The following is a 12,996-nucleotide window of genomic DNA, read 5'->3' on the forward strand; positions in this document are numbered from 1 at the left end:
AAAAGAGCATATCAGGATGGATTTTTGTGCACAACATGGCCAAATGTATGCGGAAACCCAAACTACACACCTATGTGTGATAGTCGAGCATGTCATTTCAAAGCCATGTGCAGCCTCCTCTCTGCTGGTTTCAGTCTTTTCACCAGATGTTGAACCTGGCTGCATGAATGTGCTCCCATTCAGTCACAGCAGTCATATTCGTGAAAAGGTCAGACTCCCAGTCGGCATTTTGGTTTGTCCCAAGGGTGTTGGATGGTTTGAGCTCAGGGCTTTTTGCAGTGCAAACTGGGAAAATCAGTTTCTTTATGAGGTGACATTGTGCATAGGAACTGCCATCAGCTCGGGCCATAATTCTTTCATACAGCCCAATAACCCAAATCACAAATGTGCCTCAAGGGGTTTTACAGTATGTACGGCAGAGAACGCCCTCTGTTTTGAGACTGTTGAATAGGATAAGAAGAAACTCCCCCCATAATAATTTTAAATGGAAAAAAAATGTAAAACTCCCTGAAGAGGAACAGAGGAGGGATTGGGCAATCAAAATGATACATAAAAACCTGCGCTACACAACATTTTCTCCTTCGTGAAGACCTGGAAAGAGGACAGACTGCACCAACACACACACAAGGCAAAGCTCAAGCCCACCCTTCACACATACAGTATTGGAGAATAGAAACAAACACAGAGGGAGAGAGAGAGAGACAAGGAAGCAGCTGGACAACAAAGATCCAGATCCAAAACACTGGGATTGTGCACATACTCATGGCCATACTGTGTGCCAGGTGGACTTTTGTACTATTTGCACAGTTTGGGACATTTGCCCAACTGAATTGTCTCTGAAGCAGCAAGAAGGATGCATGTGTTGTGTAGCTAGCATGTACTATATAGCCAAAAGTATATGGACAAATATGTTGACAAACCTATGGTCATATGGAGTAGTCATATTGTTTCATCTATGGCAGTGATGCAGGTGGGAACATACTGTAGTCTAAGGCTTTTGCAGTAGATCATTATACTTTCTCATTAAGGAGGAATCCCTTTTTATATATAGTGTGTGCTCCTCCTCGTATGTGCATCAACTAGTCGACCTCTCTCTAAAAAGTGGGCACTCTGCATGCTTGTCAATTCAACAAAGGGAATTGCTTGAAAACACCATCATTAGGAGCCAAATTAACAATCGCAAAGTGCAAATGTTAATAAAGAGCTATTACCACAGCTGAATGAGGCGCGCTTATGTGGTGGTGCTGTGTGTGCTCCTAATTAGGACACTGTGGGCGTGTGGCCATGCCATTTGATAATATCATGTCAGTTCAGTGTCTGACTGTGTACGTGTGTGTGCCACGGCTTAGCCTGATAACCATTGTTGCATACAACAAAAGGAAAAGACTCTGAGCACAGCTGAAGCACGGAAAACTCCCATCATCGCCCCTGACTACCCCGTTCTCTGGATAGAGAGCTTTCAATAAGATAAAAATTCATTTTCTTTAACAATTCCACCAGCAGCTGGTCACATGCTCTCCACTTCCTCTACTTCTTCATTGCTCTTTCTGTCTCCTCACACAGTATTTACATTTCTCCTGTCTGACCCCTCTGAGGTTTTCATCCTTTATAATACCTCATTTCATTTGCTTGTCCTCCTCTTGTCCTCTGTGCTTTCTGTCATGCCATTCTTCTAATCTAACTCATTTCTCTACTCCTTATCATAATCATTCTATTTTCCACTTCCTTCATCCCCCCTCCCCTTTAAATCCTGCCCTCTTTGCCCCACACTTGTTTTCCCCGTCGCCCTCGGCACATGCTGCAAGTCGCACATAATTTTGCCTCTGCTTCACTTGTCATTCAGAGCCGCATGGAGCCAATTACAGCCACCACTGACATGTCATACAGTTTGCCAATGTCTTGTCAAAATATTCAAATATCCATGTCAAAGTAGTTCACTCACTTCTGTTCAAAGTTTTTGTCAGCTCATAAATAGATCTGTAAATACTAACTGAGTCTATTTTAACCTGATTCAGCTTAAACTCCCAGTGAACAGCTGAGTTTCAGTGAGTTGCTGCACTTGCTGAGAACAGCAGCACAAAAGATGGTAGCAGGGAGATGCACTCTCCATCCCACCTTCCTCATCCCTCAGTGGAATTGTAAGCAGAAAACAGCACATAAACTGCCTCAGAGTTAATTCAGATGCAAATTGGGCATAATTATGCAACTATGAAGATGTTTTGTAGACTTTGTTTTGTGCAAACTTACCAAAATGCTCTGACTAGCATCAATAGAGTTTCTGATATTTGTCACTCGCTCAGTGTTTTGGCTTTACAGCCAGAAATGTTACCCTTATGGTTCTGTCTTACTGCTCTTTAAAAACCTCATTTCAGCAAAACTGCTCAGATTAACTCATTGTACAAGCACCGGACCAGCAGCAAACAGCAGACAGAGTTAGTCGGTGAACACAGTGGAGCATTTAGCAGAAAGAGCCAGACATTTCCCTCGGACATCAAGGACAGAACAGTGCAGACAGGTGCAGGACCATTGGACTTAAATTCACTGGATAAATGAAAATAAGACTCCCATTGAATGCTAATACTTCTGTGTTTCACTGGAAGGTAAATAGCAGCTCCTTGCTAACATCCAGTATCGACTTTAGCCTTTAATGTGAAAAGATGTTGGCGTTGTGTTTACAGTTTTTTGCGTTGCCTCCAAATGGCTGAAAAATCCATTAATGCAATAGTTTTTTTTTCTTGATGCTTCTTCATTAGTGCTGCAGCTAAGCAGGGCTGACTGACCGAGCAGTCTCACAGTCACCATGATATTCCTGGAATTATATTAGTTTAGCAACATTACAAAAATATACATGTTAGTTGAAATGTAACATCACAAAGCTGAAGTTTGGTTTGTTTAGTGTGGATTGTGGTTTGTAGTTAGAAATTGATGACATGTTCACTTAAGCAGGAAACAAATGTTGATGGTCTTGAAGGAATAAAATGTTGAAAAAGTCATACATATAAAAACACAGACTGCAGGTGAGATCCAGATGAAGACCTACCATGCTTATTTCTGCAGATGTTTGAAAGTAATTTAAGTATTCTTTGGTGTGACAATCAGCAGGGAAAGTAAAAAAAAATCCCTACTGTAATGACTCCTGGTAACAAACATCCACCTCACCTTAACATTAAAGACATTAAACATTTCAGTAGTGTCTCTGTCGTTTGTGACCCACTTTAGTAAAGCCGCATTTATTGCGGCTCACGTGAAGACACCCAGACTGACTCAATGAATAACAATAATGAAGGAGAATGTACAGATACAAGACATTTGGCACCCCCAGTCCCTCAGTGCTGCAGCCTGACTCGCCACTGGATCTTTCCTCCTTCCTGTCCAGGACTTTTTTTTCTTCATCGATTCTTGACTCATTTCCTGTCTCCTGCGTACTCACTTCTCTCTTGGTTTTAATCTGACTTGCTGCCTCTGCTGATGTTTCACTTGACTGCATGCGGCTCATAACGCTGAGCCAGTGCCTTCCCATCCCCCTGGTTACTTCAGTGTTATACACAACCATCTATCTCCATGACAACCAGGGGAGAACAGGAAAAGAATCGGCGTGGGGGCGGTGATGGTGGTGATGGCTGTAGTGTTGGTGATGGTGGGTGGTGGAATGCTGATGAGAGATAAACTGTGACTGTGTTTGCTTAGGAGTTACCTGGCTGTTAATCATACTGTACCTTATCAGTTAACATGTAGCTTGGAAGCATCCAATCAGCCTCGCTGCTCTCTTCAACCTCTGTCTCGGCTCAGCTGTCACAGAAGCCATCTCCTGTGTCGCTTCCTTAACTCTGGTTTCATCAAAGCATCTGGAGTCAGAGGAAAAGTACAAGTGGGCCACGCCAAAGTCAGTGCAGCGAGGTGATGAGAAATCAAATGATTTAATAGGACTGGGTGATGAGGATGCTCGGCTGCTGAGATGCTTGATTAGAATCCTGCCCTAAAAGATCTGTGCTTCGCTGAACTCATTCCAGCAGCGACTTCATCTGGAGCTCAGCGCATCCTGTCCACTGCTGGAATCGCTCGGAGGGAAACCAGAGGCTTCTGATGCTTGTATGTTATTAGTGAAGTCATTCTCATTATGCTGACAGGAAGCAGCCATCAGTCATATAGTACATGCCAAAATACTCCACAGGCTGACACTGCCGATCACTGTGGTTTTCAGCAGAGAGATTTCACTTGAATGATGTCAACAGGACTGATCCATCAGCTGAAGTGTTTAATACATATGCAGTCGTAAGTGAAGGCTGCACTTGCCCTTTGGCCTCACTACTAACCAGTAAAACACTTTAGTTGATGTCAAAACACAAACTGAAAACTTTAACATTCTTGAAAGGTTGGGAACAACCGAACGTTGGAGAAGGAAGAGAGCAGAAATAAACAAAGATAATGAGGAGGAAAGGAGGAAAACAGGGAGTGGATCGTATATTTAGTGTCTGCCCATGAGCGATGTGGGCTTGGGTTGGCTTTTATAGGACCCTTGCCCCTAGATCGCAGACAAGTCATCAGACATGTTGTAACCTAGCAAGTCAAAGCTGTTTGGAAGAGAAAGGAAGGTTAGATTATTACCCCAGCTGTTCATTTAAAACATCCTGCTGCAGGTTTGACCTCCTTTACTGTACTTGGCACACCGGTTTCCACTGAATATTTTTGTGTCCAATGAGGGATAAATACTGACGTCACTTACACTGAGTTTAATCTTCAGACAGATTGAATTAGATGATCAGAATAAACTCGTTTTCTGAGATGTCAGACTTTTTCCTTGCAGCAGTGTCGTCCTGTTCTGAGATCAGTTACTTTGTTGACCAGTAAAATATCGTAACTAGTAACACCGTTGCCCATGAGCTATGAGAATGTAACCTAAGTCATGCACCGTGGTCAGGTTTGTAAACAGGCAGTCATTAAGTAATGACGTGTCTGTCTGATTTCACCAAGACCAAAACATTAGCATCCTAGAAAAGTCACAGTTAGAAGACCCTGAGACTTCCAGGCTCAAAGTGGACTAAACCTAATTCAAAAGGTTTCATTGAAACTTTGCTCTAACAGCATTTAAATGACCATATTTTAGTGTGAACAGGTACCAACTCCATGCTGTTGAAACATCAGTTACTGTACATATAACCCAGATTTAGCTTGGTTTAAATTAGACTTCTTTTGTCCTTAAAATCACAAAATCACTGCCTTCTTGGAAGGGGGAGTAAATTCACCAGGACAGTCATGTGTGCTTTTTTAAAATCTGTTCTTTTAATGCTACAAACTGATGGTAAGCCTTCAGTGTGTTATACTACAGTACATATCTTTTTATATGTCAGGTGTCCATCACGTAAACAATACAGAGATTCACTGAGCTTTAGCTTTAAATCTCAGACATCTTTATTAGACACTCCCGAGTGCTTTTTCTCAGAAATGCTGTGCTTATTTATATGAAGGAGAGGTCAGCTGTGGATTGGGCCTTCAGTGTTTGTTACCATCTCTCTCCCTCATCCTCCTGAATATTTGTTCTCCAGGAATCACAGCAGACATGCCTGTGTAATGCTGCTGGGTTTCCCTTGAGCTGTGTGTGTGCAATGCATCAGTGGAGACTGGGCCTGACTGTAAACACCATGGGCTCTGCAGAAATGACTGCAGGCAGCAGCAACATGACAACAGGCAGCATGATTGGGGTCTCTGACAGTGACAGTCATGTCTTTACTGACCCCTGCTGGGCACACAGAGAACACCTGCTTTGTGTGCAGCTGGTCATCCATCCATTATCCATACCACTTATTCCTGAACAGGGTCACGGGGGGGGGGGCTGGAGTCAATCCCAGCTGACACTGGGTGAGAGGCGGGGTCCACCCTGGACAGGTTGCCAATCTGTCACAGGGCTGACATGTAGACACACAACCACACACACTCACACGTACTCCTACGAGCGATTTAGAGTCACTAATCAACCTAAGCTGCATGTCTTTGGACTGTGGGAGGAAGCCGGAGTACCCAGAGAGAACCCACGCAGGCACAGGGAGAATATGCAGACCCCACACAGAAAGGCCCCGGGCCGTGCAGTTGGTCAGAATGTCTGAAATAAAATTACTTTAACTTGGGAATGAGAAGAAGGTTTTATGGAACACCTTACATTTATACTGTGGATCAGTTGATGCGGTGAATTTTTTATTATTATTTTTTATCCAGAGCCGTCGACAGAAGCTGCTTTTACATTTGTGGTTGTTAGAGTAAGTTTTTATGTCCTGTGCTCTTTAAATATTTACAAACTGCTCTGCGGAGGAATTGCAAAGATAAGTGGTGTAGTTTTTGTTTGTTCCTCCTTTTTGTTCTGTTTCTCCCTCTCCTCTCTGTCTCTCTGCAGGTCGCCATTATCGCTGGCAACTTTGAGCTCGCTGAGCTCATCAAGAACCACAAAGAGACAGATATAGGTGAGTAGCAGGACAGCGCATTCTCTTTTCCCCTCTTCCATCTATCTGTCCTTCACCGATTATTCCCCAGCCATCCAGTGCATATTCCTGAATCTCTCAGGATACATTTCAAATCCCTCCATGGTTTGATCCTCCTAAATGACCTCCCAGTATAATCCCCTCCGTGGGATTATGAGAACATTGCCAAGTGGATAAAAGTTTGTGTTTACACCAGGAAAATTTGGGGCTGATTATTCCGGCAGAAATGATCAATGCCTCGGCCAGTGGGTGCCAATTGGTTGATTTCCAAAGGTGTGGACTGACATGGGATACTATTTGTGTAAGGATTTGAATACACAGATAGATGGATTGAACATTTCTTCTATTATTTGTGATGATTATTTATAAATATGAAGTTATTATTGTTTTACAACACAACCTTATGTTGGTGTACTGTTTACTTGCCTCTTGCGTGGAGATATGTACATGCACATTGAGAGCCAATGTACCAGAGTCAAATTCCTTGTGTGTCCGACACACCTGGCCAATAAAGCAGATTCTGATTCTGATTCTAAACTCTTTTTGTGTTTCTAGGTTAAGAGGTTGAAAATTCGACAGACAGTACATGTCCGAGGAATGTGCAGTTTGGATTGGCCCCTTTTGTGCACACACCCAACGCATACCTAAAATAACAAAGTCAGAATTAGTGTTCAGTGAAATGAGCCAAATTTGCTGAGGCACAACCACAGTGAAACTGTACGTTTTCTTGTGTATTGTCCTTCAATTTAGATTTTGAGACTTTATGCTTTCAAACATCTCAGTTCCAAGCTGCATCCTGTTATAGAGCTACAGTAATTTAGTTGAAGACTACATTAAAATGCAGAATGGTGTGTAGCCTGTATACGCCGCATGACTCGTCATCTGCGTGTGTGCGAGGGAACAAGAAGGAGGTGAGAAAACAAGAAAGATTTGTCACCAACATACACAAATGATAAAAGAGCAGTTTTTGAACAGATTCCATGTTTTTTCTTCTTCCTCTTGCTATTTCTGGCCTCGGTTGCTTAGTTGCCGCTTACTCGCTTATTAAATTCTGGAGAGACAGATTGGAGATGGCGACAGACTTGGCTCCAGTTTAACACCTGACAGAGTGACAGTTTGTTTGCTGTGCAACAACCGCTGCTCACACCGTTGTGTCGATGTCGCTCGGTTGTGTTCCTGGTTTAGGAAAATGTCTCCAGCGCAATGAAGTGAACACTGGGATTAACCCAGCATTACTGGGATACTGATTACTGTAGATCAGTTTGTGGAGCGCAGAGAGCTCGGGGATTACGGGGCCTTAGAGAAAATGAGAAAAGATGATCAAACAGCAAATAAATATATAAAGGAGGACAGAGAAAGATGAGGTTGAGGGGGGAAATGAATGAATGAAGAGAGAGAAATCTAATTTAATCTGAAGATGTAATCCTTCATTTGTCTCCCTCCCTTGTGGATGCCACCCACCAGTGGCCGGCCTCACATGGCAGCCACGGTGGAGGGCTAACTGGGACACTGCAGCGGTGCAGGATTACACCCAAAAAGCCCAGCATCCGCTATGCCCCGAGCACCGCCACCTCCCTCCATTCACACCATTTCAAACCCAACCACAACTGCTTGTCTGCAGCATTGAGTGTTATCCAGGGACAGACAGAAGTTGTCAGGTAGTTCGTCAGGACTCTTCATGTGTTGTGCTGTCCCTGCTTGGACTGTGGACTTTGGGATGGGACATCTCTACTTCTGGATTCTCATTTGGCCACCATGGGTTCAGCCTGTTGCAAAGGTGGGTGCCCTGTGCCCCTGCTTCCATCAACCCTCTACTCCAGTTGTTGCTTGACTTATGACTCCACCCATGTCAGAGCCCTGCCCGCCCCTTGCTGCCGTGTCGTACTGAGCTTTTGAATGTTGACCATAGGCTGACTGCAGTGACTTCTTGTGTGTGCGTCTTCACAGTTTGTCTTGCTCACTCTGTCCTGAAGATGCAGGTGTTCAGCCACATAAATTAGTTGTTTTTTATGTTGACACCACATGTCAAGGCTGAGCTACACAACCAGGCAACATGGCCAGTAGGGCCCTCAGGACCCCAGATTCACTGTGTCTGAGTTGGTTTGTTGTGATGACATTAACTGTAGTCCTGTTTAAGAAAGAGAAACTCCATCAGTTTTCATCGTCCTTTTTATCATTGCATTTTCTGACTTGACTTGTGATGGAAGTTTAGATAAAAGATGATAATCTTTTATGCTGTGTTGGGTGATTTTAACTCATCATCTTTACTGTTTTATGTTGGTTTATTTACACTTACACTTAACAAACTGCATCACAGGATGTCTCTCTGTTGATGTGCCTATATCTCAGGCTTACACGTTTACATCAGGGACAATAGTATTTTGAGTTGTGGTCCATCAAGGTTGCCTTTGTAACTCGCCACAGAGCCACAAAGTCTAGGTTCTGCAGGAGTCCACACAAATTTAGAGCTGCCACATAAGGTATGAAGCATGCGACAGATATAGAAGTTGTACGTCAGAGGCTTCTTTTCAGCCACAGTCTCTGTGGGAGAGAGTGTATGTTTCATGTATCTGTCTATATTACTGTTAATTTCACCCAAACTCGTCAAAGTAAACTGCCTGAAATGGGAACTCTCGCGTACTGATCCGTCTATCAACATTCACCTATAATGAGTTGGCAGAATTCTTCCTTTCATTGCTAGCAGCAGCGAATGCAGCCTGGAGCTTGCAGTAGAAAAGAGGAGCAGGCTGCAGAGGTCTGGTGAGCTCGCTTCTTTCTAACCCCACACCCCCAGATTGTTTCACACAGCTCCCTCTGGGTACACTAAAGGCTTTAAACTGCTTTTTTTTTTTCACATCTGCAGTTCTACTTCCCAAGATCTGGAAACAGACTTTCCCTTTATGGTCATCTTCATTTTTACCTTAAGGGCAATTGGCACCGGGAAACTCGTATAAAAATCAGTCATCTTCCATTTTATGAAATGTAGCATTCCACTCTGAATCAGAGCGACTTCACAGGCAGCTGCTCGATCACACTGGTCTCCTACTGTCTGTATACACGAACTGTGCTCATGAGACACTTTTTATTCAAAGCACTTCACAGTTTCACAGCAAGCTGCCATGTGAGGTGCTGCCTGACACCCAGAAGCAACTGGGCTTCGATGTGTTGCTCAGAGCTCATGTGAAATTATCAGCTGTTTGGATACTGATTCATCAAGGCCTTTGGTTTCACTGTGACCATGCAGAGCTGACAGGACAGCTGGATGCTTCGGTAGTGTTCACTTCTGATGTGACTTCTTAGCTGAAGCTTTGATGACCTCGTAGGAAATTTGTGTTGTGTTTAGTCGATCAGCTGAGCATTAAACAACAATCACTGTTGTCATCTAAGTGTTCACCAAGCTGAACAGCTCACTGTGAGGGTTTGTGATGTTAGCAAGGCTCTTTACTCTTTTCCACCAAATACTCACAGAATATTCTCACACCAGTGCAGAGAGAAAAAGAGAAGATGCTGCATCACAGCTGTAGATGCAGATGTTTGTAGCTGTGACCAGCAGCAGCCTGCTTACTGCACACTCATCTGAATTTGTGCTTCGCAGCAGGGTGAATTATTCTAATCAAGCATTCACATTGTGTTTTCAATCAAAAGAAGGTGTGATGAATATGTCCCTGTCACATCTGACTGGACAGCATGGAAGAATGCTACTTAGCAGTTACAACCACAGTGTTAGCGGCTGTTTACATGCAAAGACCTGGAACGAGCACCAGTGTCGCACATTATTAGTATCTTGATTTGGTGGTTATGTGGAGTTGTTCTGAGACATGGATGCTCTTAATCAATCAGTTTATTCTCACCCCGGGGTGGAGAGGTGACTAATCTAACTGAATATAGTAAATTACAATATTGGTGAGACATTTAGTGTTGCTATAATTTCTAGATGGACTCTAGTGCAGAGGCCAGGGCGAATGAAGCTGTGTAGTAGGACACGGTGCGGCTGAAGGCAAAGAAAGGACGGCTTCTCCAAGGCCACTGATGCACATATGCAGCCTGATGTTCTTCATACATTTCACATGTATGACCCAATTAACAACTAGACATTCAGAGACCTGTGCATGGAAACATGTTGACATGTAGTCAGCCAAAGAGTAGGCAGCTCTGCCCAAGGCCAGGCAGAGCTGCCAAGTACACAGTAAGAGCCCAGTTAAACTAAACGCTGCAATTATCAGTAGTACTATTAGAATAGTAGTAGTGTTTCTGATAGCCTGATTGGTACTGGTCCTTTCAGTCCAATGAGTGTTTGAGAGTGAAACATCTGATCATTTCTAATTACAGTGTTTCTAATAAAATGGCAGCCAATTTCCACTGGCAAAGAATAAAAAGAAATACTACATGAAGATGAAAAATAAAATTAAAAAAATGTTTTTTAAAAATGATGAGTTACTAGCTCATTGTCAATGTCTGCGTTTCATGTTTTGATTTGTTCTGTTTTTAATTTCTTGCCAGAAATGGGTTTCCATTGAGACATACTGTTTTATACTGAGTAAACATGTTTTCTGTCTGTCCATCTGATAATCACATAACATATACAATTTGGCAAGTATAGTAGCTGAATTCCACCTGGAAATGAAAACAAATGAAAACGGACATAGTTTTAATGACATTACTCACCGTGTCTAATTCTTTAGATTTGCTATGACTGTTTTCTGTCATACCAACCCTTTCAGGTATTGTGTATGTAACTTTCCTTAGCAGAAATTGGCTTCCACAGACAATAATATTTAGCTGAAGAACATTTAAACAGTTCTCTGTTTTACAAACCATCCAAATGCAGTTCTGGGTGGACAGATCATCTTTTCACTCAGCTCTAAGTTGCTTCCACAACTCCAATCTACAGAAACTCATCCATGCCTTCCTGTCCACCGCACTGAACACTTTTGGTGCTACTCAGTCTTCCTTATCTCTTCACTCGGTGCTTACCTTTGCAGGGCTTCTGTCTCCATCCCACGCTGCCAGTCACCTGAGCTCTTCTACACAAATGTTCCTGTCAGCCCCTAGATCCAGGACTAAGTGCTAAGCTTGTTGCAGCTAACTGTCTCTATGTGTGTGGTCATGCACACTAGTGCCATGGCTCTAGAGATTTGCAATATCAGATGGTCAGTTGGTCCACCACAACTAGACTGAAATATCTCAGCAGCTGCTGGATGGATTTCCATTAAGTCTTGCAGAGACATTCAGGCCGCTCACTGGATTCATTATAATACTCTGGTTTATGCTAATCTGACAGCATTCCCGTCATGGTGAACACAGTGCTAGGCATCTGCATTTTGGTCTCAAATCACCGCTGTGCCTAACTGTAGCCTCATTAGTTTGTAACACATTTTTATTGTCTAATAAAAACATATTAAATCAGCAGCAGTAAAGATGAGCTGGGGTCACAGCAGAGCCAAGCCACCAAACACAGACACTGAACAGCTAATGCAGCACAGCGTGTTGATGCCAGAATGGTTTTTCTCTCTCTCACACACACACACACACACAAACTGTAGAAATATAATGAATGAGTGCATGATGAGGACGAGGTATCTGATGTATTTCTCCTCTGTGTACTGTGGAAGAATCACTGACAGCTGGGTGTGTTCGACCACTTGCTGCCTGAGTGTCATACTGTAATGCAGCAGGGAGCGTGCACTGGCCACACACACACACACACACACACTCGCATGCATGTGACACATTCATTTGTTCCCCTTTTGCAGCAGGATTTACAGTTTAGAGGAGGAGGAGCTGTGTTTGCTTCTGTTTAGTCTGTTTTAAACTTCACCTGAACAATTCTTTTTAAAACACATTGGGTCTCTGTGAAACAGGCATGCACCTGTCAGCCTGTGAAAAGTCACACAGGGCAAACAGGACCGATGTTTATGTATCAGGGTTTATTTTTACAGTGAGACGGCGGCTAAGACTGCAGGCAAGCTACGACCCAGAAAAGAATAAATCAATGCAGGGAGGCATTATTTTTCTTCAAATGCCCATCTTTGCATAAAATCACATTATTGCCTCCTAGTAAGATTGTTTGTCCTTTGACAATAAGACATGACAGTTCAATGCTAAACAAATAGACAGTGCTAAATAAATCATCCGATACTTGGACTATATCCAAATGATATATGTACCTGAAATTATAAATAAAAAAATAAATAAGCAAACTCCTCACCTGCTTTCAACCTGCTCTACAGCTCCAGAGGCAAAGCATTTGCAGCCTTTTCTGGTTTGAAAATGTTCTTTTCAGAGTCAGATTTTATTTTTCAGTGCCATTTTCTCAGTGAGCCTTTTATTTCTTAATGCTACTTTCCAACTCTGCTGTCACGGTCAGTCAGGATGAGCAGGGCAGGGACTGTCATGTGATTGGCCGTCTGATGATTCAAATTAAAGCAACTGCTAATCCCATTCCTCGCTCTGCCCTGTTTGTCTTAAGTGACACAGATCCAGTGCCGGTTTTGTCTGTCTGTCCATAACAATGAGTGTCAGAAAA

The 12,996-nt window shown here is 43.0% G+C and overlaps 1 protein-coding gene across 8 annotated transcripts in view; it reads left to right on the forward strand.

Moving 5' to 3' along the window:
• The window catches only part of LOC109961624 (SH3 and multiple ankyrin repeat domains protein 2), a 172,659-nt gene that overhangs the window by 76,026 nt on the left and 83,637 nt on the right, over positions 1-12,996 (forward strand). For all 8 annotated transcript variants that reach the window (XM_020602590.1, XM_020602594.1, XM_020602597.1 and 5 more), the window contains one exon: positions 6,386-6,452. In XM_020602590.1, the coding sequence (XP_020458246.1) occupies positions 6,386-6,452 (67 nt within the window). The remainder of the gene's footprint in view (positions 1-6,385; positions 6,453-12,996) is intronic.

This window comes from Monopterus albus, unplaced genomic scaffold (assembly GCF_001952655.1).
Source record: "Monopterus albus unplaced genomic scaffold, M_albus_1.0 scaffold57.1, whole genome shotgun sequence".
Classification (NCBI taxonomy): domain Eukaryota; kingdom Metazoa; phylum Chordata; class Actinopteri; order Synbranchiformes; family Synbranchidae; genus Monopterus; species Monopterus albus.